At 58.2% G+C, this 27,979-nt stretch overlaps 1 protein-coding gene across 1 annotated transcript; it reads left to right on the top strand.

Moving 5' to 3' along the window:
• Nucleotides 1–325: 325 nt before the first annotated feature.
• On the top strand, nt 326–24,004 carry RIPOR1 (RHO family interacting cell polarization regulator 1). The gene is given in 23 exon segments (XM_057412915.1): nt 326–392; nt 395–481; nt 11,637–11,763; nt 13,950–14,099; nt 14,428–14,506; nt 14,778–14,801; nt 15,276–15,329; nt 15,429–15,581; nt 15,666–15,729; nt 15,808–15,851; nt 16,061–16,186; nt 16,395–16,543; nt 16,767–16,896; nt 17,981–18,769; nt 19,327–19,466; nt 19,629–19,803; nt 19,935–20,070; nt 20,155–20,316; nt 20,445–20,603; nt 21,055–21,251; nt 21,347–21,430; nt 21,716–21,806; nt 23,167–24,004. Coding segments are annotated over 23 exon segments (3,270 nt in total). The 5' UTR covers nt 326–340; the 3' UTR covers nt 23,265–24,004.
• The last annotated feature ends 3,975 nt before the right edge of the window (nt 24,005–27,979 follow it).

The raw sequence follows: 27,979 nt of genomic DNA, 5'->3' as shown, positions 1-27,979 counted from the left end.
TTGACAGGAGGACAAGCACCAGGGTCCCGCTTCCCGTTGCAAGGCGGGTTCTCCCCGACAACGGCAAGCGGTGGAGTTGGTGGACCCCTGGGGGGTGCCGACGGAGCGGCGGGCTGGGATGTTGGGGATGGGACCCCTGCATGGCCATGGCGGTGGCGGGGTCAGCAATGGCGGTATCGGCAAAGGCGGTGTCAGTGATGTCGATGTCGGCGATGTAGATGTCGGCAATGGCAGTGTCGGCCCTGTCTCCTCGGGAGGGAGGCGCTCCCGGCCATGCAGCCGCCATTGGCGCTGGCTGCTCCGTGGTTTCCTGCCGAAATCACATGGCTCCCGCGTTTCCATGGAGAGAGCCGGGGTGGGCGCTGCCAAGAGCCTGCACGAGCTCCCCGCTTGCTCCCGTCCATGGGAGTGGAACAAAGGGGATGCACCGAGCCAGGACCGCTCTCGCCCCGCGCCTCGTCCCCCGCCTCTCCTGGAACATGTGAGTGACAGCGGCACCTCCGCGCCGCCGGGGGGACACCGGTCACAGTGGGGTCAGTGGGGAGCGAGGCTGGTTATCGGGGTTACGCCCTGGGGCGGGGGGACCAGGTCGCAGCTGCCACCGCCGCCGCCTGCCACCAGCCCCGGGTGGGCACCCACAGCTCGGTGACAGCGGGAGAGTGGGGACGGGGACGTGGCCGAGGGGCTCCCCTGCTCCGACCCGTCGCCCTGCGGCTCCAAGGGCAGCTCCGCACCCTGCTGCAGGGCCCGGATGCACCCGGAGAAGGAACCGGGATATCGAGGCGAGCATCCCCCACCCAATGTCACACAATCCCACGCCCAGTGTCGCCCCGCGTCTCGCCTAGCCCCTGTCCGGGGCTCACTGCTCTGCTCATGGGTTTGGGATGGGGCCGGTTGTTTGCAGAGGAGCCGTGCCCTGCCCTCCTCGTATCCCTCCGGAATGCTGGGCAAGGGGAAGCTGCCCGTGTCCATGTAGGGCCGTGCCCGAGCGTCTGCCCGACGCCAGAGCCAAAAGTCGCAGGGGAGAGGCTGCATCCATCTCCCCGCCATCGCCCCTGCGGGGTGACAGGACCCCAGGGTGGGGGGTCTCCTGAGGGACCTGGGTGCTCGGTGTCAGCTGCCTGCTGCCTCCTCCTCCTGGGTGACAGAGGGAGGAATGCTCAGAGGAATTAATGAGACAGATCTTGCTTTGTTGCTGGCCGGATCCTTCTATCTCCCAGCCCTCCTCAGCCTGCCAAGAAGTGCTTGGGAAGGCCTCACACCATTAACTCCTTCCCTGCTGCACCTCCAGCCATCCCAGGGCTTGCAAACAGCCTCAGTGGGTTTTAGCTTTGCCGGATTTCCAAAGGAGACTACAGGGGCCACTGGGAAGACTTGACCTTCCTGTAAACCCTGTGTTAGCCAAGGACTTAGCTCCTGGCTGGTGGCTGAGGAGCAGCCTTGCTGTGTCCCCAAGCAGGGCTGGGGTGTCATGCTATGACGCCACGCAAAACAAGGCACCGCAGGGCTGGGCGTCAGCAGCGTTGCCTGTTATCGGTGGGTGGAGGTCCCCAGTGCGTCACCACAGCCCCCCCAGAGCTGTGGTGGGAACTGGTGTGGTAGCAACTGAGCCCCCAAGGAGGACACAAGATGATGGGGCTAAAGTGGGAATGTGGCAGCCATGGGCAGGGCAGGGACAGGGGTGCTGGGATGGGCAACAATGATGTGGGTGTTAGGCTGCAGTCGGGGGGATAACTGTTAATCTGCAGCAGGGACAGTGGTCAGGGTGGGGGCATCTGTTCCCAAACCCTGCCTGAGACTCCTGGCCAGCACTCAGGAGCTTTGTAGTCTGTGTTGCTGTGGGGTGCCTGGGTCAAGCACCGTCCGGTGCCTGCTGCTACCCCAAGAAGAGCTGAGCAGTGGCACAGGGACGTCTCACAGGGATGCCACCACGCTGAGCTCCAGCCTGCACAAGGGGCCATGGCTCAGTGGGCACTGGAGCTCCTGCCATGGCTCTGACTTAGAGGACAGGACCTGGCAGACCCATCGTGTGAAGGGAGCTGGCGTTTGGGGTCCCCAGGGAACAGCGCAGGCAGCTCAAGGCCTGGCTCAGCATGGGTTGAGGCTACTGCCAGGCTGGGACGAGCTCACTGCCTCGTGCTTGGGTTTATTTATAGGGCTGCCATTTATATTGCTTCTATTTCTGCTGCCATGTGGGGATGCTATGAAGGGGGAGGGCTGGAGGCTGCTGTGGCCCTGGTGCCTGGATGGCAAGGGATGCTGCCGGCTGCCGTGGTGCCAGCCCCACTGGGATTGAGCCTGACTTGGCACAAGGGCTGGTCCTTCTCCAGCCCTCGGGGCATCAACCCTGTGGACAGAACTCCACACAGGATCTGTGGCATTGGGCTGCCAGGAGGTTTTGGAGCTGCTTTGCTGCTTTCTGCAAAAAAAGTCAGAGGTCAGCTGCAGCCCTGTGGTGCAGGATGAACAACTGCAGCTCTAGGACCTGGCTTTCCCAGACCATGAATGGCTCTTGCCTGGCCCCAAGTCACTTGGTCATTCATAGTGGTTCTACTTCAAGCCACGGCGGTGGGTCTTTTTCGGGGGAGACATTATAGCAGGGCCTGTTGTGACAGGACAAGGGCTGAGGGTTTTAAACTGAAAGAGGGAGATTCAGGCTGGAGGTGGGGAAGAAATTTTGTACATTAGGGGTGGTAAAACACTGGCCCAGCTTGCCCAGAGAGGTGGTGGATGCCTCATCCCTGGAGACATCCCAGGCCAGGCTAAATGTGGCTCTGGGCAACCTGGTCTAGCAGAAGGTGTCCCTGTCTGTGGCAGGGGTTGGAACTGGATGAGCTTTAAGGTCCCTTCCTACCCAAATCAGTCTGGGATTCTGTCCTCTTGACAGAATTGTCACCTTGTGCCCTCTCCTAGGTCTCTGCCTTGGCCAGGAGCAATTTGGCTCCTCACCAGCCTGGTGCCCATGTGCTGGCACTCACCTCCCCACCTGCTTTTGGCCATCAGTGACTTCTGCCCACCGTGCACCCGCTGAGGCTGCCTGTGCCCCGCCATGCCACATTCCCAGCTGCAGTGACGTTACCAGTCACACACGCATGTGCGTGTTGTGCTTGTCCATGAACAGCCTGAATTAGCATCCACATCATCTTGGTCTCTGGTGCTGGTGCCAGCAGGGGAGTGTACTCCTGGGGCTGGTGGTGGCTTCTTCCTGGGGTGGGTGGACACAGCCTTGGTGCTGGTAGTCCTGGGGCCACCAGGAAGCTGTTGGGGAACCTCCCCAGGAGTCAGTGCTGGCAGGATGTGGGGTCTCAGGGACACGAGTCCTGAGCCCCAGAGAGGGCAGGGAAGTGGGAATGTCCTTCTGGGGTGCCTGGATTTTCCTTCTGCATGGCTGGAACATGCATATCCAAGCACGGCTGCCCATGGAGGTTTTTGTTTGCATGTTCAGCTGTCACAGTTAGGATGCTTGGGGCAGTTCCCCAGGCCTGGTGAGAGGAGGGGCACGACATGGAGGACACCATAAAAAACATGTGCTTGGGGTGTTATACCCACATCTCTGCTGCATGGGACAGGTGGGGGCAGGCACCAGAGGTGGTGGATTATCCAGAGAAGTCCCCTCAGTTGGGAGAGTGACTGGCACCCAGTTGTCCCCTTCCCTTCATCCATTCTCTGTCTCCACCCAGGCCATGGATATTCATTTAACTTTATTACTGCCCAGGACCTGGCAGTGCTGCCACACCTCGTGCCCTTCCTCTGTCCTCCCTTGGCAGGGTGTCCCAGCTGAGGGCCCTGCAGGGGGCTGCTGGGTGCTAAATGCCCATGTCCTCCTCCAGCACTCTCTGCACCTTTTGAATACACAACCCTGACCTCCTGCCTGTTCCTGATGGTCTCCCCATGGGTGATGGCCAGGGTCGTGCTGTCCCATGCAACTTGAATCCACTGCCTGCACTGGGGCTGCAGGCAGGGCTATGGAGAGGCAGAGTCCCCGTTAGCTGCTTCCCCACTGGTAGGGAAGCCTGGACATCCCTTCATGGCACTGAGGAACAGCTCTGCCACGGCTCTGGCAGCTTTAGCAGAGCTTTCTCGTTAACCTTTAATGAGAACAAATGAGCTGGCATGGGCCGGTGCTGCAGCAGAGGCTTTGCAGAAGGCTGGTCAGTGCCAGGATTACTGTTTTTCCCTAGGAGAAGCAGCAAGAGGTGGAAAACTGGGCGGTGGTTCCCTGCCCATGGCAGCCACTGGGTTGGGACTCTTCCCATCAGTGGGGAGAGGCAGGGGCATGCATCCTGACCAGGCAAGGGAGGAGACACAGTCTTCATGTAAGTTCTTGAAGGCTGGGGTGGAGATGGGTCCCCCTCACAACATGCTTTGCAGTGTGCTGGGCTTCTGGCTCCCCTCCATGACACACAGGCCAGCTTGGGCAGGGCTTGGAGCAACTTGGTCTAGTGGAAGGAGTCCCCACCCGTGGCAGGGGGTTTAGGACTTTGTGGTCCCTTCCACCCCAAACTGGTCTGTGATTCTATGACATTGGCATGGAGGCTGCAGGCAGGTGGGTGACAAGATGCCGCCCTTTGCCAGTGCTGATATGTTTTTTTCCTTGGATGCAGCTCACCAGCTCTTCCCCAGTGCTCTCCCAATGAGGCTGGTGGTGTGCAGCCATGTGAGCACCCACTCAGGCACCCACCCAGGCACCAGGAGAGAGGGTGTCCTGGGAACAGCACTCTTTGGTGGCAAGCCTGACTGTGGCTGGCTATGCATGGGTGCCCATGGCAGGGGAGCCATGTCACCCTACAAGGGACCCCAGGCAGGCACCAACTCCTCCCCTGCAGTGTGCTGGGCCCATACTTCACAGGGACCAGTGAGGAGTGAACCAGCTCTGGGCTGGGGGAGCAGCGGCATGGCTGTCTCACCCTCTAGGCAGGGGAATAACTGTGTCTGGGAGCACCCCATCTCTGTGAGCACCCCCAAGCCTCTGCCGAAGTGCTTTTCCTCTTGAACCTGGCCTGACCTCACTCTAAAAGCAGCAGCAAACAGGAAAGGAGCATGGAGGGAGGTGGCTCTTCCTGCTCCAGTGACGTGGTGACGGCAGCTGGTCCCAGCCTGCATGGAGTTGGCTGCTCCAGCCTCCTGCATCTGAGCTGGAGGGGGTGACAGGCCTGGGTACCCCAGGACTGGGACCTGTACGGGGACCAATAGTGTTGGAGGGCGGTGACATCTGTGCCACAAAGTCCCCTGGTTGCTTAGGGCATCCCTGTGCCCTAAACAGAGAGCTGTGGGGCTGGGAGGGGCTGATGGGTTGGCATGGAGGGCAGGTGGCTTTGCCATGCTGCCTCATGTGAGCTGCACCCCCTGGGTCATGTAACACCCTTGGTTCCATGTGGGAATGGCACTCAGCATTTTGAAATGCCCTGCGAGAAAGTCCTGGCTGAAGCCAGCCCCTCCAAGGCTTTGGAGACCCTGATGACACAATCTGGGGACATCTGAGCAAGGAAACCCTTTTCCCAGTGTTACAGGTTTCCCGTGGGTGTGCCAGGGGGATGAAATGCCATGGAAAACTCACAGCAAAGCCACGGCAGTCTTGTATCCCCCCATCCCGGGGTCTGACAGCAGCCCTGCTCTTCACTCTGCTTTAAAGCAACCTGGAGAGGGGGTGGGGGAGAGTTTGCACCGCAGTGACCTACAGGGTGGTCCCCAGCCTTGCCCCCGTGCCTCAGTTTCCCCAGTGGGGTGGTGGGAAGGGAAGGATGGGGAACCACAGGGTGCCACTTTTCTGGAGCAGCCAGTGCCAGTGGACGCCCCTCCCTCCAAGGGGGACAGGCATCCATCCCTCCCGTCCTCTGTCCTCCCATCCCTGATTCCCGTCTGGAGTTGCGGCGCTTGGCAGTGATGTCAGCCACTGGGCAGGGGAAGTGTGGGAGGAGACAGCCCGGGGGGGCTCTGCACATGGGCGGACGGACGGCATGAGAGAGAGGCAGGCGGGACGCTGACCCCAGCCCGAGAGGGACCTGCTGCCGCAGCCCGCTATGAATGGCAAACCCAAAGGTACGGAGCTTCCCAGCAAGCGCGGGGCATCTGGGGACCCCTGGTTGTGACGCAGCTGGGCTGGGGGTGTGGGTTTTTTAGGGTGAGCAGCTTCCTCAGGAGGAGAGCTCTCCCTGCCAGGGGCGCCAAGGATGTGGGTACCCACCACCTGCAAGGGACGTGGTTGTCACTGCAGGATGCAGTGCAGGGGTGTCCATGGCAGGGTAGGGCCCAGGCTCTGCATCTCAAGGCAGGAGAGGGGCCACGGATGCCTGGCCCCCACGGATGCCTAGCCCCCACGGATGCAAAGCACCCCCAATACCACAGCATCAAATCAGTTTTCTCCCCCTTGTGCTCCCATGTCTTATGTGTGGCCACGCTAATGAAGACAAACAGCCTGGCTCCATGTTGAGCATCCCCAGCATGGTATTCCCAAGGAAACTGGGCAGAATGGGGGATCCTGGGATGGCTTTCATATACAGGGACCAAATTGCCCAGGTAGGATTTGTGGAGGGGAAGCTACTGGTACCCAGCAGAGCCCCCTGAGGTGAGCAGGCAGGGGTGAAGGTGGAATGTGGGACCTTCGCAAGGTTATGCCAACCCCAGGACCCTTCCAGAGGATCTCAGCGTCTATGAGAGGGGTCACAGCCCACTCAGGAGAAGGGTCTTGTCCCCGTGTGAGGCTGCAGTCCCATCTGGTAGGGCCTCCAAAGCCATTGGATCCTGGCTGGGTGCTTGATCTGTGCCTTTGGTCGTGGGGGACGCATTTCACTGGGACCATGGTCGTCCTGGGCTGGTTCTCAGGAGCTGTCCTAGAAAACAGGGCTTGAGCTCAACAAGGCACTGGGGAATCCCCCAGCTCCAGCAGTGGCCATGTCCTTGGGTCACAGTTTGGGGCTTGCAGACTACTCTGTCTGTTAATGGGATCCCATGGGATGGGTGGTGGGGTGGGAGGCGGAGAGGTGGCTGTGAGTGTCTGCCTGCGCCATGCCCTGCCCTTCCTCAGGGATACTCCGTGGGGTAAATAAGCACTTCCTCCAATTCTTCCCATTCGCAGCTCCTTCCCTTTCCTGCCGCCCTCCCACTTGGCCCAAGGAGCCAGTGGCCTCCCACAGCTGTGAGGGTGGATTCTGCTGCCATGGCCCCAGTACCCCTCCAGCCCCCAAACCACCATCCCCTGCTCTGGTTGGGGCTGCAACTTTATGGCCGGGAGTTTCTCTCCTGGGTGAGTAACAAGGAGCTGGGATTCCCTTCACTGACTCATCCCATTCCCCAAAATCCCCAGTCCCCCTCCTCAGCCGGCCCTGGAGGATGTCTGCCTGGAGGAGAGGCAGAGTGTGAGGAGGTCAGGGAAAAGGTGGCTCCCAGGCTCCCTGTGACCATGGCGTGTGTCCCTGGATGCTTGTGTCCTGCATGCCCAGGAGGGATGAGAGGTGGTGGGAGGGAAGAGCTGCTTCAGCCCACACCAAGAGCTGGCCAAGCGCTGTCCTGGGGCCGGAAAGGGCTGGCAGGGGGCCTGGGTCAGGGCAGTGGGGACACAGCTGTGCAAACACGGATGCAGTGGCCGGGCTGTGCCGCAGGACAAATTCACAGGCTCCCGAGGTCATCCTGACCATGCGCCCAAGGCTCACCCAAGGATCATGCTGCTGGTGTGGGGTGGTGGGACCCCAGCTTGACACAGACACCGCAGGCAGGATAGACCAGCCCATGGCTGCTGTGCTGTGTCCTCACTGGGTACACTGGTACCTCACTGTGGCTGGGGAGGTGGCCACAGGCCCATCAGTGTGGGGACAACAGCCCAGCCTCTCTTGGGGTGCTGCTGGCTGGTTGTGGGCGTTGCTTCCCGGGGTCAGGGGTGGTGGTTTGGCCATCCCATGCATTGTTGTCCTTCGGTGAGTGATATTACTGGAGATGCTGGTCCCAGGGCTGAGGCCGGAGGCTCAGGGGGAGCCAGTCTGGGGTGTCTCCGACCAGGGCAGTGTTGATAAACCCGCCATAGCGACCTGAGGCTGGTGTCTGAGTGTCGGAAACAGAAACCAGCTGGGACCAACCCAGCCGGTCGGACTGCCCCCTCCACCACTCCGACCAGCATTCTTAGGATCCCAATCATCTCCAGAGAACCAGGAGTAGGAGAGAGGAGGGAGCCGGCAGCCGGGCTTGGGGAGCCCCGGGGTGGGCTCCAGCACCCTGTGCCGTGCTGCCCATCCAGTTGCCCACATCTGGGTGCTGCTCTGTCCTCCTGGCCAGTGCCCACAGGCAGCGCTGGCCGAGCACGCACAAACAGCCGGATTCCTGGGATTGCAGCGCAGGCACAGCAAGGTGAAAAGCTTGGTTGGGAGGCAGCTTTGTTAGCACCAAGGTCCTAATTAAGGTCTGAGGGTGGTGGGGGTAGCAGGGACTGGACATTTGGGGCAAGACCTATGGAGCTCTTTCTCAGGAGAGGGAGGGATGTGTTTGGGGCTCAGCACATGGCAGGGACATGACTGTGCCAGTGCTGTGTGCAGTGCCAGCTTCCCGGTAAGCCTGGGTGAGACATGGTGGTCAGCAGCCCCTTCCAAGTGTACCCCAGGCTCTGCTTACCATGGGAATGGCTGTGCTGCCCGTACCAGGTACCTCTTATCTTGGTAATGTCAGGAATGCACCATGCCGGGGTTTTTCCCTCCACTATGAGCCCAGCGTGCCAGTAGTGGAGACCCCACAGCCTGCATACCCTGCCTCATGCAGGCAGCGCTGCCCTCTGGCACCCAGCTCCTGCCTGCCTGTGTTCTCCTTCTGGAAAGGGCTTTGGGGTTCTGACACAGGGGTTGAGCTGCAGGGTGCTGACCAGGGATTGCAGGGTGCTGTGGAGATAGGCTGGTGCTCGCAGGACCTGGCACTGGGCTGTGCCATCTCTTGCTGCGGACTCAGGTCTGCATTCACCGGCTGCTGGTGGGGTTTGGGGGGTGTTTGGGGGAGAGTGGGGTCCTGTGAGCAGGCTCATGGCACTGCTTCCTGTGCCAGCCCAGGAGCCCCGGCGGCCTTGGAGCACAACCCAGCCTCCAAGGTGCCTGGGTGAGTGGCTGGGGATTGCTCTGGCTCTCCTGTGGAGCTGTGCAGGGGCATTGGTCCCTTGCAGCCCCTCCAGCATCCTTGTCCCCCTGAGATACCCTGTGATGCTCTCATATCCTTTTGCCCTGTGTGGGCTCCCTCTTTTGAGCCCTCTGTGTCCCCAGACTGTAACATGGATTGGAGAAGAATGGTCTGGCAGGGCTGTGCTCACCCTGTAGGAGCTCTGACCTGCTCCACTTGTGGAGCGCATGGTCTCAGGGGTGGTGGGTGCTTTCCTTTCCCTATAGATGGTTGGCCCAGCTGCGGCCACAAGCACCGGTGCCACAGGCCTTGCTCGCTCAGTGGGGAGCAGATTAAAGAGCCCTGCAGAGGGTAATCTGCCCAGGCCCTGCAGGTCAGTTTGGCTGCCAGGGATTACAGCTTCTTATAATGAGCTTAACTGGGACAGCGTTGTCCTGGAAACTAGATGGACTAGCACCAGGATAACACCAAGGCAGTGGGACACACCAAGCAGCTCCTTGGTGCTGTGCTAGGACTCGAGTGCCAAGGAAGATCTAGATGGATCTGCTGAATCCCAGTTCTGCTGGGATAGAGGTTCTTGGTGGTGGTTGGCTTTGACTCCAGACCCCTGGCTCATCCTGGGTGCTGTGAATGCCTGTCCCAGACTGGTGTGCAGGGAGGTGACAGCATGGCTGGAGGACACTGAGTAGCACAGCACCAGAGCAGTGCCCACCAGCAGCTGAGCAGGTCTGTCCTGACTTGAGTTGGGCTTATTCCTGTTGTGCCAGAGGAAGGAATGGGGATAGCAGTGGGATGCAGGGCAATGCCTGCATCCCTGTGTGGTCCCTGGTGCTACTAGGGCTGGGCCTCATTGCTGGCCATGCTGGGGTGGGCAGCTGGGATGCTGTGTGTCTGAGCACCCTGCCTGAACTTCCCTGGCATGTTATGTGACTGCCGGTCACAGTGTGGGATCATACCTGTCAGCTCCTGGCTCCCAGGCCCGCAACTTGGCTTTAGGAGGTTGGCAGGGACAAAGGGACTGAGTGGGTGTCAAGCCCTGTGGAATGGGCTCCTCCATGTGCCCAGCTGGCACTGCTGGGGGTGGCAGGGCCAGGAGGATTCCCAATCCCCCTGCTCTTGCTTTGGGCTTTGGCCTGCAGGAATGCTCCCTGTGATCACAGAATCACAGCCCGGTTTAGGTTGAAAGGGACCTTAAAGCTCATCCAATTCCACCCCCCCTGCCAAAGGCAGGGACACCCTCCACTAGACCAGGTTGCTCCAAGCCCCATCCAAGCTGGCCTTGAACACTGCCAGGGATGGGGCAGCCACAGCTTCTCTGGGCACCCTGTGCCAGGGCCTCACCACCCTCACAGGGAAAAACTTCTGCCCAAGAGCTCATCTCAGTGTCCCCTCTGTCAGGTTAAAGCCATTCCCCCTTGTCCTGTCCCTACAGGCCCTTGTCCAAAGCCCCTCTCCAGGTTTCTTGTAGCGCCTTTAGGCACTGGAGCTGCTCTAAGGTCTCCCCTTAAGGAGCCTTCTCTTCAGCAGGCTGAACCAGCCCAGCTCTCTCAGCCTGTCTCCAGAGCAGAGCTGCTCCAGCCCTCACAGCATCTCTGTGGCCTCCTCTGGACTCACTCCAACAGCTCCATGTCCTTCGTGTAGTGTTGCCCCAGAGCTGGATGAAGGACTGCAGGGGGTTCTCCCCAGAGAGGAGCAGAAGGTGGCAGCCAGGTCCAGGCCCCAAGGCTCAGAAATCTGATGGGTCTTGGCCATGGCAGAGGCATGCAGGCACCAGCAGTGACTGCAGGGAGCCTGGCTGGGTCTCTGGCAGCACCAGGAGCAGAGGGCAGGGCTGCAGCAGCCATGGGGCTGGACACGTGCTGCCTGTGTGGCCTTTCCAGGGTCTGGTAGGGAATGGCTTGGCGTTTCCTTCCTGACACAGAGCTCCTAGCAAGGCTGGGGACTTTCCAAAGCACTTTGTTGTCCATGGGCTTCCCTCCTGGTTGCTGAAGTCTCACTGGAAGTGAGCGTGGAGACAGTGAAGGGCTAGGCAGGCGGATCCAGCCCCACACCCTTCCTGCCCCTGCTGCGGGTGGCACAGGCGACAGCGGGACATGGGACGAGGTGTCTAGCAGGCAGGGGTTTGGCAGGGCCACAGCAGAGAGTTTGCCGTGTTTATGTCTGGGAAGGGCCATGGAAGGCGTTAGGCATCAGCCTTCCTGTGGCTCCCATGGGGCCCACCTGGGACCCAGAATCGTAGAATCACAGAATGGTTTGTGTCAGAAAGAACCTGAAGATAATCTAGTTCCAACCCCCTACCACGGGCAGAGGTGCCTCACACTAGACCATGTTGCGCAGGGCCCTGTCTGTCCTTGCTGAGTGCTCACAGTGTTCACAGCCCTGCTTCACCCAAGGCAGGGCACCTGTAGTGTCACTTAGGAACAGCAAGGTCCCGTCAGTGCCACCAGCAGGGTCCCTGGGCTGAGCAGGAGGGAGGGCTCCCAGCCCATGGGTGCTTGTGTGTGTTTCCCCACTCTGCTGCTGGTGACACCCCTTTCTTCTGCCCCCAGGGAGGCCCTCCAGGTCACACTCAACGATGTCACTGTCTGTGCGCCCGCAGCGCCGAGTCCTCATCGCCAAGATCAATAGGAGCCAGTCCTTTGCTGGAGTGAACTCAACAGCTGACCGGCCCTTCAGGTAGGAGATGGATGCTCATGCTGCCTAACATGAGGTATAGAGATGGGGACAGGCTTGGGCAGGGGGAGGTGGTGGGACCTGCTGTGCATCCAAGGCACCTTCCCAACCTGCTGTCCTGGCGTCTTCCTCAAGGGACCCTTGTGGTACCCAGGGGATGTTGCATGGTGGGGGCTGCAATGAGCATCGAGGTCAAACAGGAGGGAGAGCCCATCACCTGAACCCTCCACTGTACTGTGTCCCAGGCTGGTGAGGACCCTGCAGCCCACACCACCAGAGCACAGAGGGGCAGTGTAGCTCACTACCAGCTTTGAAGAGCCTCTCTGTGACCATCTCATCATGTTTAATGATGCAGTGAAGGAGCTGAGGTGCCTCTGAAGCATTGTGTCTTGATGGCCTGAACATTCTGCAGTGGCCGGGTTGGGGTTTGAGTGCTGGTGGGAATCAGAGGTTCCTCCAGGTCACTTCAAACCTGTTGCTGAAAGGTTTTATTGGCTGCCCATCAGCTGCATTGCCAGGAGCAGCCGGTCCTTCCTCATCCTGTCTGGCCACTGATCATGTTATGGTCCCACCATCCCCTTCCTCCTCCTCCTCCTCTCTGCTGAACCTCACATTGGTGAGAATCATCCCACACACTGCTTATCCCCACCACCCTCCTCTGCACCATCTCTAGCTCCTGGCTATTCTCTCGCAGTGGTTCTTGAGAGAGGGGTGTTCCATGGCTTTGGGTTGCAGGACTGTGGCATTTTAATGCTTTTAATCCCTTCTCCTAGCACCCAGCCAGCCTTTTTACCTCCCAGTGCACCCACTGGCTGGGGAAAGCAGTGTCATGCTGCCTTACCAGCCTATGGGCACCTTCACTGGGTGGGCACAAGCCCAGCTAGAGCCTCCCCCTGCCTAGGAGCAGACTTCCAGTCCTGCTTGGCTCCTGTCCTCAGGTTCTGTCCAGCCTCAGGGCCAAGTGACACTTTCCAGACCACCAGCACATCACTAGATCTGTAGCTGCCAGAGGGGCCTGCTTGGAGACAGGGAAGAGGGATTAAGTGGCTAGTGGGCAGATGTTTATGGGTGATGCCTTTGGAGCCCTGGAGAACAGAAATGAGGAGGGAAGGTGGAAATCAAGCCAGTAAGTACCCATTGGCTTGGGAAGAGACCAAGATATTAATTTCCCCCCCACCAGTGATTCGGTGAACTCTTGTGGCTCCTCCTGCAAAGAGCAGCACAGGATGGGAGGTCCAGTCCAGGGCTGGGAGCTGAGGAGTCCATGGTGTCTCCTGGGCTCCCATGCATTGGGAGAAAGAATGGAAGAGTTGGTTGGAGCGGGGAGTTGCTTGCTGGGCTGGGAGTGACTCCGTTGCACAAGGCAGGAAGGGTGGTGTTTGGGGCCCAGTGCTGGGTCGGCATCCTTTAGTGGGCAGCTCTGTGCTGCGAGTTTGGTGACATCTGTAGAGGTGTAGCATCCGTGAGGATATCCCTGCCCCACGTCCTGCACTGTGTGATGGGGTGCCAGGGCTGCCTGTCTGCAGGATGCTCCTGTGCTGCCACCCACTGGCATCCTTGCCTGTCCCTGGGAGCATGTCGTAGCAGGTCAACAAGCTGATGGTGGCATGTGTCACCCTGTCACAGTGCACGCACTGCAGGGAACATCTGCATAGGTCTGGCAACCTGGAGTGCTGGGTTGGAGCATAACATGGCCCCTTCAGAGGGTGGCCAGGGCTGAAGGTGTCTCCACGGGCACTCTGGGCACACAGCCCGGCTCCAGCTGCTCCCAGCTCCATTTGTTTTTGCTCCTCCCAACCTGGCACCCCCACACCTCTCAGAGACTACCCCATAGCCTGCGTCTTGGATCCTGCTGGGACAGTCTGACCTCTCTGCTCTTCACCACTGCCAGCTTTTCTGTGGGGTTTCTCCTTGTCCTTCCATGGCTTTGGGGCAGCCAATGCACTGGGGGGGTTGCAGGCATGCTGGCTATGCAGGCTGCACTGCCCAGCCTCACGGCCCTGTCTCACCCAGTCCCACTGGTTAGACCAAGAGTCCTGGGAGAGGCAGGCAGATCTGGGCAACCTGGCCTCCATCCCAAACCTCCTTCTTGTCTTGAGACAAGGTGCTCAGCAGGCTGGGGCACCAAGGAGGACCCCGGTGCTGTGTGCTAACCCCAGCCACCCCCATTTGCCTGCCTCTCTCCTCAGGAACCTCTCGCCCTTCACCCCTACCATCTCCCGCAAGACTGGCTCCAGGGTCAGTAGGATGTTCTCAATGTCCCACAAATCCCCACCACCCAAGGTGCCTCAGCCCAACCGCCTGGACGAGGTGTACGAAGCTCTCAAGAAGGGCCTGACGTAAGTGCTGTGGCTCCCTATGGCTGGGTAGTAGGAGGCAGGGAGCTCCTGAGGACCACGGGGACAGCCTGCCATGTGACTTGGGGTTGGCAGCTCTCTACTCTCACCAGGCAGGGACGTGCCAGGTCTTCTGGGTGCAGTCCTAGAGCTGTGTGGGGTCCCACATCCCACCACATCCCATGTAGCGGCACACATGGGCTCCCTTGCCTGAGTGCTGCAGCAGGGAGTGAGGATGCAGGGCCAGTCATGGTGGGTTGGTGTGGGCAGTGGGTGACAAGATCCCTGAACATGACACCCCAGCATGACCCCATGGTGTGGTTGCCCCCAGAGCCTACCTGGAGGTGCACCAGCTGGAACTGGAGAAGCTCAGCACCCAGATCCGTGAGTCCAAGAGGAATTCACGCCTGGTGAGTGTTGCTTGGGAAGACCCTTATAGGGCATGCTGCTTTGGGCAGATGATGGACACAGCCAGGGCAGCTCATGGTCCATCTGTATCCCTTCTGTGGAGATGTTAGGGGCCAGTCTGGGCTCTGTTTTAGGGCTGTCCTACTGTCATGCACTCCCCAGCCCTGACTGGGTGCTGGACATGCTATGGGTGGTGGGTGCAACGTGCTGCGTCTCCTTGGATGGGCAGAACTGGCTTTGTGCTGCATCTTATCCCTCTCCTCTCTCCTCCAGGGCTTTCTCTACGATCTGGATAAGGTAAGAGGGATCAGTACCCACTCCCCTTTCTCTCCCCCATCCTAACAGTCAGGATGTGCTACTGCCAGCCCCTCTCTGCTTGCACTGCTCTGTAGCCTGTGGGGTGTGATGGGGCTCTATGGGCATGGTGGGTCTGGGCAGGGATGGAGCAGAGGCAGGCAGGGGCTTGTAACCTGCTTCTTGCAAGCGGAAGTTGTTGCTCGTGAGTGCTGAGACTGGATTAGCTCTGAAGATGGGAGAAGAGCACCCTGGAGCCTGGATTGTATCCTGGGTGACCCTCTGGAGTAGAGAAGGCTGGAGGATGCTGCAGCACACGGGTGCAAGCACAGCCTCTGCTCACTGCCAGGCAGGGCAGGAGGCCAGGAGGCCAGGACCTGTTCCAGCTACAGCACAGGCAGCAGGGCCCATCCTGGCCTGCAGCTCCTCTGTGGAGGGGTTGTGCTGCTGCTCACATCATCTCCTCTGCTTTTCCAGCAAGTGAAGTCAATCGAGCGCTTCCTGCGTCGCCTGGAGTTTCATGCTAGTAAGGTGAGAGGTAGGGACCAGGTTCACCTTGGTGCAGCACTGGGATGGCCATGCTGTGCTCCCTGCCCTGCCCATCACCACAGCTCGGGCTTGTCCTTGCAGATAGATGAGCTCTATGAGGCTTATTGCATCCAACGGCGGCTCCGTGATGGAGCCCACAACATGGTCAAGGCTTACAGCACTGGCTCACCGGGCAGCCGGGAGGCACGTGAGAGCCTGGCCGAGGCCAGCAAGGGCTACAAGGAGTACACGGAGGTAAGATAGTGCTGGGCTGGGCTGGCAGGGTGCTGGGTCCCATGGGTGGCTGCTGATGGGTGCTGCCTATCCTTCTGTCCCTAGAACATGTGTCTGTTGGAGAATGAGCTGGAGAGCCACCTGGGAGAGTTCCATGTCCGGATGAAAGGTAACGTGCCCCACTCCATTCCTGGCCCACTGCCTGCCTGCCTGCTGCCTGCTCATGCCCCTCTACCTTCTCTTGCAGGACTTGCAGGCTTTGCCCGGCTTTGTGCTGGTGACCAGTATGAGGTTGGTGGGACTGTATGGGTTGGGATCTGCTCTTCTCTTTCCCTGTGGTCCTTGGGATGTCTGGGGGGCATAGGTGGGCGCTGGTGTGAAGGGCATATTGCAGGGCATTGCTGGGTAGCATGGCTCTCTGGCCATGCCTGGGGACACACAGAGAGCACCCATCACCCCAGTGATGTGTCTCCCCCATTCTTATGCCCCTGCACCCCCAGATCTTCATGAAGTACGGACGGCAGAGGTGGAAGCTGCGTGGCCGCATTGAGGTGAACAGCAAGCAGGTGTGGGACAGCGAGGAAATGGTTTTCTTGCCCCTTGTCACCGAGTTCCTCTCCATCAAGGTACCGTGCAGAAGGGGGCAAGGAATGATGTGGGCCAGCTATCACCCTGCAGGGCTTCCCTCCAGGACCTCACCTCAACCTCAGCCCATCTGGGGTGGGAGGAGGACATCTGGTGGTGGTGAATCCTGGCACAACACATGGATGCAAACAGCATGTATAAAACAGAGCCCATGACTTGTCTCTTCCTCTCCTCCTTTTCCTTCTCCAGGTGACGGAGCTAAAGAGCCTGGCCAACCATGTTGTGGTGGGCAATGTGTCCTGTGAGACCAAGGACCTCTTTACAGCTCTACCCCAGGTAGTAGCTGTGGATATCAATGACTTGGGCACCCTCAAACTCAGCCTGGAGGTGACCTGGAAGTGAGTATCTCAGCAGGGATTGCTGGTGGCACATGGCAGGCTTTGGGATGCCTGGCACGGTATGAAAAGAGGTGGCCTGCCTAGGGCTCTCTCACATCCCAAAACTGGGCTGCAATTATGGAAAATCAGAGGTGGGCTGGATGGGGTCCTGGAGGACTGCTTGCTGTAGAGCAGCCTCACCAAGGATGGCACACAACCCTCACCTCCCTGATCTCCTCCTCAGCCCCTTCGACAAGGACGACCAGCCCTCAGCAGCCAGCACCGTCAACAAGGCCTCCACAGTGAACAAGAGATTCTCCACTTACAACCAGAGCCCGCCTGACACGCCATCCCTGCGGGAACAGGCTTTCTATGTAAGTGTAGGGCTGAGGGCTGCTCAGTGAGGTGCCCATGGAGGGGTCTGCGTGGGGATGTGACCAGGCTATATCCCAGTGGGTGATGCAGGGGTGGGCGGCTCCTCTCTAGTGATCCAGCCAGGGCACCCTGGCACCAGTGCCTGCTCCTTCCGTGTTCACAGCTCCTCTTCTCTCAGCCCGAGAGCCCTGGGCGGGTGGTCGACAAGCATGGTTGGTCCTTGCTGGACATCTTTCAGGAGACACTCTTCGAGAAGCTGTCTCAAAGCTGCTCCTGCGGCGATGTCTCCTCAGACGAGCTCGGGAGATGGCCGCAGCAGGGCCGTGTAAGTGCGAGGGCTGGAGCTGGCCCGTAGCATAGCCAGTGCTGTGCCCATCCTGCAGTAGCTGTAGTTGCTCCTTATCTCCTACTCACCAGCCTTCACTGATGCCCAGAGACCTGATCCTACCAGGATGGGCTCTGGCTGTTCCAAGGGAGCCAGTCCCCAAGTTAGGGGAGCCTGGGCTGCACAGGCTGGCCCTGCTTCTGTCTCTGGGCACTAGAGAGTAGAAGGCTTGTCCGTGTCCCTGCACTGGTGGCATTGGTGTGCTGTAATGGTGCTGGTGTGACAGTGCTGGCATGGCACCAGCATGATGCTGTCATGGTGCTTGTGTGATGCTAACATGCTGTTGGCATGGCACTGGTTCAGCTCTTTTCTAATCTAGTTGATGCTGTGATTCTGTGATCACTGGCATGACATTAGCGTGATGCCAGTGCTGTCCACCATGAGCTGGCACTGCAGCAGTTGCCATCCTTGCAGCCGTGATGGGTAGTGGCCTTGGCTCCAAGTGTTCCATCCCATCATGGCCATGCTGGAGCTGCTCACCATGCCAGGAAGCCACTGGCACCCCAGGGCTCAATAGGGTATGTGGCTGGGTGTGTGGAGCTGGAGTCACCGCTGATGCAGGGTGAGATGTGGGGCTGGAAGAGGCAGCCGTGGTCTGCCATCCAGCCATGCCGGCAGAGCCAGAGTGCCCGCGGTTGAAGGGAAGGCAGATGGAGGATCAGAAAGGTCTTGCCTTACACCATTTTCCCCCTCCCCAGAACATGCTGCGGCGCCAGGAGGAGCTGGAGAACGGCACGGCCTGGTCCATCTCCTCTGAGTCCTCAGACGACTCCTCCAGCCCGCAGCTGCCTGGCAGTGCCCGCCACGCTGTGCATAAGCCCATAGTGCAGCCAGAGCTGCAGGCCTCGGCACCCGCCATCGAGATTTCCTTCTCCCAGGAGCCGCAAGAGGCTGAGCCTGGCACTGGGGCCAGCATTCCCACTGCTGAGAGCCAGCCAGAGGAGCCAGGCAGCCACAGGAAGGAAGCGGTGGCCAATGGCCATGTGCCCTACTCCCGGACTCTGAGCCACATCAGTGAGGCCAGTGGGGACACCACAATGGAGGCCAAGGCTGCAGAGAGCCCCTGGGAGCTCGGACCCAGCCCACAGGACATGGGGACTGCTGAGCAGGACGTGGACCCTGTCCCTGGTGCCTCAGTGGCAGTGGTGGCACCAGCACATGACAGGGGTGCTGAGGCCAAGCCTTGTGCCTCTGTGGCATGGGCCACCACCAGCGAGGCCAAGCCAGTGCAGAGCCAGGCGCCAGCATGGGGCAGCTGCAGCGCTGGTGTCCCCATGGCACCAGCACAAGCGTCCACGGATGAGAGCCCAGTGACAACCACACCGCTGCCCGCCAGTGTCCCTGAGGTGCCCCGGGGGAAGGTGGTGGATTCCGGTCTGGAGGAGGCCATCAGCCTCCTGGGCTCGGCCCTGGATGACTATCGGGGGCAGTTCCCAGAGCTGCATCCCCTTGAACGGGAGCTCAAGCACCTGGAGGAGATGCTGCTGGTGAGGAGCTCCCTGCAGCACCCGGGCAAGCGGGGACAGGCTCGTCCTGGCTGGCAGTGCCTGGGGACTGGGGACAGGGCTGGCAGTGCCTGGAGACAAGGGCGATGGAACCACCTCTGATGGCAATCCCAAAGGATAATGGGAACAGGGCCATTTTGCTGTCAGAAAGCTGCAGAGGGGCTTTGGACAAGGGGCTGTAGGGAAACGACAAGGGGGAATGGCTTTAACCTGACAGAGGGGAGACTGAGATGAGCTCTTAGGCAGAAGTTCTTCCCTGTGAGGGTGCTGAGGCCCTGCACAGGTTGCCCAGAGAAGCTGTGGCTGCCCCATCCCTGGCAGTGTTCAAGGCCAGGCTGGACAGGGCTTGGAGCAACCTGGTCTAGGGGAAGGTGTCTGTGTCCGTGGCAGGGGGTTGGAACTGGATGAGCTTTAAGGTCCCTTCCAACCTCAACCGGGCTGTGATTCCGTGATACCTGATGGTGATGCATGGGGATGCGGAAGGTGGGGTTGTCTGGCTGACGACCCAGGATCTGACCCCGACATGCCTTCCTCTGCAGCAGAAGCAAGGTGTCTTCCTCAGCCGGGCCTCCAGCATCAGCCTGACAGTGGAGCACGCACTGGAGAGCTTCAGCTTCCTCAACACCTCGGACATGGAGGATTCCGAGGGCTCTGAGGAAGAGCCTCTCCAAGATGAGAGGTGCACAGCAGGGTCTTGGGATGCGGCGCAGGGCAGGATGCAGCCCTGGGGCAGTTGGGATGGGGGATGCCCAGCTTTGCCTGAGTGGCCAAGCACATTTAGACCATCCCAGGCCCAGGTTTCCCATTCTGATCTCTGCCTCCATCTCTCCCTGGCTTGCAGGAGGGCTGGCAGAACGCAGCGCAGCAGCAGGGCCCCCAGCGCTGGTGAGACTGGTGCCGATGACACCAGCATGTGCAGTGGCTCTGAGGCCAGCACTGATCCCCTGAGCACTGGCAATGAGTTCCTGGATAAGGCCCTGGTGCTTCACCTCAACAACTGCAACCGCCTGCTGCTGGTGAGCACAGGGGCAGATGTGCTGGGGATGGAAGATCTGGTGTGGGCTGTGAGTTCCCCTTTGAGGGGTGTCTTGCTGCAGCATGTGGTGAGCTCTGTCCATGAGGTCCCCATTTTGGCTGTGCCTTGCAGAAACTGGGCACCTTTGGTCCCCTGCGGTGCCAGGAGATGTACGCCCTGGACAGGCTGCTGCAGGAGGCGCAGGTTCTGGAGATCGTGTGCCAGCTCACAGAGGAGCGAGCGGGAACAGCTGCCTCTGCCACTGAAGGTAAAGCCACACAGCCGCGGGGACCGCACTGGGGCTGCATGTAGTGTGGTGTCCTGGGATGTTTGACAGCACCTGTCCCTGCAGTGGTGCAGTTCTCAACGCGAAAGGAGGGTGTGCTGCCCCTCTGGGACTGCTGCGTGGAGGCCCCCAACGTCTACTCCTGCCCTGTGGAGCGGTTCCTGCAGGTGCTCAGCACGCAGTACGCAGCACCCATCAATGAGCAGCACCCTGGCCTGGCTGATGCTGGTGAGCACAGAGGTGTTTGGGGAGTTACCAGCCCCACACAGTGACCATGTGTGAGGGCCTATGGGTGCCAGGAGCCCTGAGGGGTGGCCATGGCTGCTGCACATCCTGAGCCCAGCCCTTTCCTGCAGTTTGTGTGAAACTAGTGGAAGATGTGCTGAATCGGCGGCTGCCCCGGCGGCCCGGCAGTGCCCAGGGTGAGCAGGTCACTATCTTCCAGTACTGGAGCCACTTCGAGTCGCTTGGCACCCTGGTGCTTGACACCTACATGATGGAGCTGGCAGAGGAAGGTGGGTGCCCTCTCATGCTCCCTAGACCCTGGTATGAGGATGTTGAGGATATCCCTGCTCACTGCAAGGGGATTGGGCTAGATGAGCTTTGAAGGTCCCTTCCAACTTGAACTACCCCATAATTCTATGGGGTGCTGGAGCATCACCACAGGGGATCACCCTGCAGTACCACCATGGTGGCCTTGGGGCATCCCCCAGAGGCTCTGCCATCCTTGGGATGGACAAGTTCTGATCCAGTGCATGGCCCACATCCGTGCTGCCTTCCTGAGCACCCTAGGCGCTTGCTGTAGATCTGCAGCACCTTGGCTTGGGTGCCCCCATGTGTTGGCACTCTGTGTGGGGTCAGCTCTATCAGGCATGGGTGCAGGGTTGCCTGAGCTGGGTTCCCTGTGGCAGAGGGGCAGTGCAGCTGGGCTCCCCACACCTCAGCTCAGCCCATGGTTCCCCACAGTGATGCTGGCACAGAACCTCAACTCGGACGACCAGGACGTGGTGCTGCGTGCCCTGAAGCGCATGCCGGAAGGCCGCCTCAAGAAGGAGGGACTGAAGGCATTGAGCCTGCTCATTGTGGAGGGCAACAGCAAGGTGGTGAGCGCCGTGTCGGCCCAGCTCCGTAGCCTGGCAGAGAACCCCCGCTTCCGACAACGGGTATGTGCTGGAGTAGCTAAGGATGAGGTGGGATGAGGTGGGTGCTGACCCCTGGCTCTGCAGGGTGGTGGCACTGACCCCCATGTTCCCTCCAGGCCCTTGTGTGCTACCTGGAGCAGCTGGAGGATGAGGAGGTGCAGACGCGCGTGGCAGGGTGTGCAGCGCTGGGCTGCCTGAAGGTGAGAGTGATGCAGGGAGCAGGCAGCGGAGCTGCATCCTCCGGAGCAAGAGGAATTGCATGTGGCCAGTGGCTTCAGACACACCAGCTCCCTTGAGAAGAGGAGCTGGGGCTGCCCCACATATGCTGGAGAAGCAAGCAGGGGCAGGGCAGGCAGGGATGTGGGGAGGGAAGGAACAGGACCAGGATTTTCCTGCACCATGGGGCTGCAGCTCCCTGTGCTGCCTTCCCCTCTGCTGTGTCCCTGCTGCCAGACACACTGAACCCCTTGTCCCTTCTCCTGCAGGCCAAGGAAAGCATTGAGCAGCTGGTTTACTTGTGCCAAACTGACAAGGAGCCTGTGCGGGAGGCAGCCAAGCAGAGCCTGATGCTGTGTGGTGAGTGTCCTGCTGCTCCTCCCTGCTCCCTTCCCACTCATGTTATCCCAAGTGGAATCTCCTGGTGCCAGCAGAGCCCATGGGAGAAGGGTGTCTTGGGCTAGTTGCTGCCTACCCCACGCATCCTGGCTCATTGTGCCCCAAGTTCTGCCAGGCAACAGCAAGATGGCAGTGGGCAGCGAGGGCCAGGCTGCTGTGGCCATGGAGCACTAAGCCTGGTTTTCATTTGTTATTTGCTAGATGGCACTGAGAGAACCATCTGAGTGGGTTTCTAGGCCTCCAGGTCGCGGCAGCTGCTGCACAGGTTGGGACACATGAGCTGTCCTCATCCCCTGTCCCACTCTGGCCGCTTTGCTCACGAATGTCTCTGTCTTAGAGCCTGTCAGCCATGTCATGTTTGGATTCTGTGTGTATTGGCTGTTCACATAGGCCATCCCCGTGGCACCTAGCACACGTAGAAGCCTCATGTCCCATGTCCCAGAAGACTGTCCATGTCACCACACCTTGCTGGGGATGGCTGCTGTGGGTGGGGGTGCTGACTACAGCCAGCTTGTAGCATGGATGGATGGATGCATCCCTGTGTGTGCCTGGGGAAGCTCTTGGGATCCCTGGTCCAGGGAATCATAGAATCACAGCCTGGTTTGGGTTCAAAGGGACCTCAAAGCTCATCCAGTTCCAACCCCCTGTGATGGGCAGGGACACCTTCCACTAGACCAGGTTGCTCCAAGCCCCATCCAATCTGGCCTTGAACACTGCCAGGGATGGGGCAGCCACAGCTTCTCTGGGCAACCTGTGCCAGGGACTCACCACCCTCACAGGGAAGAACTTCCTCCCGAGATCTCATCTCAGTCTCCCCTCTGGCAGGTTAAAGCCATTCCCCCTTGTCCTCTCCCTACAGGCTCTTGTCAAAAGTCCCTCTTCAGATTTCTTGTAGCTCCTTTAGGTACTGGAAGGGGCCTACAAGATGTATGCAGATGTGCATGGCTGTCTGAGATGCTGGAGCTGGCAGAGCCCCAAGCCCTGGCCTCTTTCTCCCAAGCCAGGCTCTCCCGCAGCCCATGGGTGATCCTTAATCCCTCCTCCATGTGGGCAGGGGTAGGGCAGGCAGCTGAAGAACAGGATGTGCAACATCCCCATCAGGAGCGCTGGGGGCTTTTTGAGCCAGATCCCAGCTGGGACCTGCCCAAGAGTGTACTAAGGAGGACAAGAGAGCTCTCCACTCTGTGGGCTTTTAGCATGCAGGCTCAGCTCTGCCTGACATTAGCCACGTTTCCCTGGAAAGGCCAAGGAAGGTGGCTGGGTATGGGAATAGGACAGAGCTTCCGGGGCCTGCTTCCCTGACCACAGCATGTGCTTGCAGGGGAAGATGGCAGATCAGCTCACCGGCAGCTGGAGGAGACCCTGGACAGCCTCCCGCGGATCTTTGCCCCAGCCAGCATGGCCAGCACAGCTTTCTGAGACACCATGCAACCCCTCTGCCATCCCTTGAGGGCCAAGGCACTGCTGGGCACCAGCCTGGCACAGGCTGGGGCTGCCTGGCCCATTCCGCTCCCGGCAGTGCACCATAGTGTCACCCACATGGCAGCTTGCTGCAGCCACACACTAATGGAGCACCCATGGCAGGGGAGTACTCGCTGCACATCCCACCCTCTGATTGCTATTTAAACCACACCGGGCACCCACCTGTCCTGCCCCCCTTGTTGGCTTTTGAAGCAGCATGGAGACTACCAGATTTCTGGAGCTGCACTTTGGGGAAACCATGCTGTTTGTTTTGCCTGGGCCATGGGGACTGCTGCCCTTTGCCACTCGGAGTCCCCAGACTTCAATAAAATGAGATACGAGATATTAATATATTCTTCTGGCGTTTCTTCTTTCCAGCTCCACATGCTCCTGTCCCTCCCTGGCTGTGGCTGTGGGGAATGTTAGTGAGATGGGGCCCCAGCCCAGAGCCTTTCCTGGTCTGCTGGGAAGTGCCATGGAGGGCAGGGGCAGGAGGAGCAGAAGGACAGCCAGACCCACAGTCACAAGCTGCGACCTTTTGTTTTTGTTTGATTGTTTATTTTTTATTTACAGATTTTTGCAGAAAAAAAGCAAAAAATTCTTTTCTATAATGTCTCTATAAATCTATATATAATGTAATTACAGAGAGCAACTAATTTTGATTTAAACCAGAAATAAACCAAACCTTTAATGAGTGACGGCATTGTTGTGCAGGTGTTTCTTTGCCCCCACTGCCCAGGGGCAGGGGAAGCTGGGGGTCAGTGCAGCAGGCTTGAGGGTGGTGGTGGGTCTCATGGGGTATAACTGATTTCTGACATCACCCGGGTGCATCCCTGCCCCACAGCCCAGCCAAGTGTTGCCAAAATTTGGGTGCTGGGCATTGGAAACACCACCCCAGGTGACACTAGGTGGCTACACTGAGGCTAATTGGTTGGGATGCTTGGCACAGGCAGCCCTGGTTTCTTCTGTCTTCTGTACCTGTGGTGGGAAAACACCACAGCACCCAAGCCCAAGCAGGGATCCAGTGAACTGGGGACAGACCTCACACAGCTGAACTGGGTTTTCAAAACCCCTTCCATAAAGATCTGGCACCTCTTGGTGCTCATCTCATCACTGAGGCACACACAGATCAAAGACTCACAGAATAGTTAAGGTGGGTAGGCACCTTTGGAAATGCTCATCTCTCATCTACTCCCTGCTGCTGAAAGCAGGGTCAGCTAGAGCCTGGGACCACCTCTGGTTGGATTTTGAGTATCTCCAAGGGTGGAGATGCCTGAACTTCTCTGGCCAACCTGCCAGTGCTTAACCACCCTCACAGAGGAAGCTTCTCTGAAGTTCAAGTCTAATCTCTGTATTTCAGCTTTACTTTGCACTTGGTCTTTCACTGGGCACCATTGAGGAGCATCTGCTGCTGCCTTCTTCACCCCCCACCAGCCATGGATAAGAACCCGCCTAAGCCTTCATTTTTTTCAAGCTAAACAGTCCCATCTCTGTCAGCCTCTTCTTACATGACAGCTGCTCCAACCCCTTAATTATCTTATGGTCCTGGGAGTGGAGTTAGAGCAGCAAAGATGCCCCAAAAGGCAGCAAGGGCAGGGACCCCAATGGCACCATCAGCCACCCATGCTGGAGCGGCCTGCAAAGCATGTCCTGGTGCATGGAGTAACCACTTTGGGATGTGGTTTTATCTGCAGATGGGATTGCAGGAAGGGTGTAACATGGGGACACGTAAATGCATCCCAGCTTGCTAAGCCTTCCACCTCGTTTGCAGGCTGGACAAGCCCCAGCAGGGAAGCACAGTTTCTCCCAAAGCACTGCATCACACTGTGCTGCAGGCAGCAAGAGATGTGGGATGTGAGTTGCAGCTGGCACATACAACTGTGGACAAGAGCCCCTGAGAGGTGGAAAGTGGACCAGTCATTTTATGTCATAGAATCATAGAATGGTTCGGGTTGGAAGTGACCTCAAAGCCCATCCAGTTCCAACCCCTCCCACGGGCAGGGACACCTTCCACTGGACCAGGCTGCTCCAAGCCCCGTCCAGCCTGGCCTTGAACACTGCCAGGGATGGGGCAGCCACAGCCTCTCTGGGCACCCTGTGCCAGGGCCTCAACACCCTCACAGGGAAGAACTTCTGCCTAAGATCTCATCTCAATCTCACCTCTGGCAGGTTAAAGCCCTTGTTCTGTCCCTACAGGCCCTTGTCAAAAGTCCCTCTCCAGATGTCTTGTTGGCCCCTTTAGGTATTGGAAGCTGCCCTAAGGTCTCTCCTGAGCCTGTTTTGGCTTGTTTTCGCCTGAGTAACTCCTGGACATAAAACCAGCCCAGGACTCAAGTGGCCAGACCGGCAAATTCAATTCGCTCACATATGTGTGTGTCCTCCTCACCCTACCAAAACCTAGCCCCATTCCTGCAGCACAATTCCATCTTCTGAGATAAGCTACTCCTTGGCTGTAGAGAGATGGAAGCAGGAAAGCAGCCTTCTGTCAGGGCAGGCAGGAAGCTGCAGGTCAGGACAAAATATCTCTGCTCCTGGAACTGCAAGGAATAATCCCATTATTTATGTGGTTTTAAGAACATCGGGAGTGGTGGTGGAGAAAACAACAAAACAGATTAATTTAGGAGTCTATTGCCCAGCCCTCTGCTCTGAAAGGGTCTATGCCAGCATCACCAAAGACCTCTGCCCCATGGACATTGCCAGGTCACCTGGAATCACAAGATAGCCATTTTAACTGGAATAAACTTCAAAAATACTTGTTTTTTGGACAGCACTCAATGAAAACATTCACTGCAGTTTGCATCCTGCTTGGTTTGGGGTTCTTTTAGGGCTGAGAAGGAGTAGGACAAGCATTACATGAGCCAGCTGTTTCAAAGCAGGCAGGGGACTAAACTTTTCCCTCTGAGACTTGACAACTTGTCCAGCCATTGCGCAGGAACTGCAGTGCTGCACAGGGTGAAGTCCCTGGCAGCTAGGAACACAGCACACAGGGACGCACACAGCACCACAGAGGGATTTTGCAGCAGTGTGTTTGCTGTTTCAAAGGAGACAATGTGCCAGCACCATGTTTGTCAGCCAAATCTGTGTCAGCACTTAAACTATCTCCCTCTTGTACTGACGTGCTGGTGCTCAGCAGCTACTTGCTCTTCTTGTAGGAGCTGCAGCCCGTGGGAGGGTGTTTGTGTCATGCTTGCATTACCCACATGCTCTGACTTCGGAAGGATGTTCCTTTTCCCCACTTACTGCTGGTTTTCTTTTAATCACAGGGGTGCAGATGGATTCTGGAGCACTCTGTGGTATCTGTTTGTACCTGCATCCTGAGGAGCCCCTGCAGATCATCAACACAAAATAACTGATGAACCAACACACCCTCCTCTTGAACAGCATCAGGGCTGGTGCTGTTGTGATGGTACCAACAGCAGCCACGAGCCATGACCACCCAAAGTGGTGCTGCCACTTTGGAACGCCATAAGCTCCGGCCAGCCCTTGTGTAAGAAAAGACTTAAATCTTGATGCAAAGTCATCTTTAGAGGGCTGTAGTTTGGGAAGGTCTGGTTTGAGCAGCCTCAGTGTTGGACGTCTCACCTCATCCCAGGCTTGTATGAAATCATGAAATCCCAAGGCATTCACTAGGGTGCTTAGAAATGATTTCAACACCTAAGTAGTCTGTGCTGAACAACTACCTCCTCATGATCACTGACATGTTCCTCACAGGGCTGTCTGGCACATACGTACAGGCTTGTTCTCCAAGGACCACTAATCAGGTGACAACTGGGGCCTCATTTCATTCTGCACGTTTCATGTGCTCCAGGCGATCTTCAAGACTTAATGTTGGCTCTCAAACTTGACTACAACAGCCTTCTTTAGAGCTGAGTGAGGAGACTCCTGAGGGCTTGTACAGCATGATGGCACTAAGAAAAGCAGGGAAAGAGGTGGGTGAGCTCACTCTGGGGCCTCAGCGAGGTAGTCAGGAGCTCCTCGGCTTCAGTTCTTGCCATTCTGCTCATGGGCAAGGTGTCTATGGGAAAGACCTCACTCAGGCAGCTTTTCCAGAAGGAGCATCTGCCTCTGGGTGTGTAGTTTGGATAGGCTTGGAGGCTGATTTTCAGGAGCACCCACAATTAGGACTGAAGCTGGGGCTTGAATCCTCTGCAAATCAGCTCAAAAAAACCTCCGAGTGATAAACCAGGATCAATAGGTCAGACCCACAGCACATGCTAGTAGAGATGGTTAGGGACACTTCTGGCAGAAGTCCAGGAATAGGTATTTCCCAGTACAGCTTCTGTTTCCTAACCAGCAACATTACTACTACAAAAGACAGGTGACCATTTGTGGTAAGATGGCTACAAACAAAAGGCAGAAGGATCATTAGCACCCATCTACTCCCAGCTCTGGGTGAGTTTTTAAAGGAGCATAAGAAGCAATTTTACATACAACCAGGGCTCCCCTCCATTTTGAGCTGTGCCTGAACTAAGTCTTGAGCTTAAAGCAGGATCCATGGCTACATATAAAAGATGTGCTACTCTCCCAAGCATTATAGCACATGGATTGATGGGTTGACAGTTTAGAATAAATGTAACTGATTTCAAAAGAATTCACACTGCAGAATCTTGCTTCCACAGAAATGTAATTCATGCTGTACTGACTTAATTTCCTTTTACAGCAACAAAGGGAAG

The sequence above is a fragment of the Pezoporus wallicus genome, unplaced genomic scaffold, assembly GCF_028554395.1.
Source record: "Pezoporus wallicus isolate ANWC-B61680 ecotype Strahan unplaced genomic scaffold, APGP_CSIRO_Pwel_v1 contig_13006, whole genome shotgun sequence".
Taxonomy (NCBI): Eukaryota; Metazoa; Chordata; class Aves; order Psittaciformes; family Psittacidae; genus Pezoporus; species Pezoporus wallicus.
The sequence above is the reverse complement of the archived record's forward strand: the minus strand, read 5'-3'. Positions and strand labels throughout refer to the sequence as shown.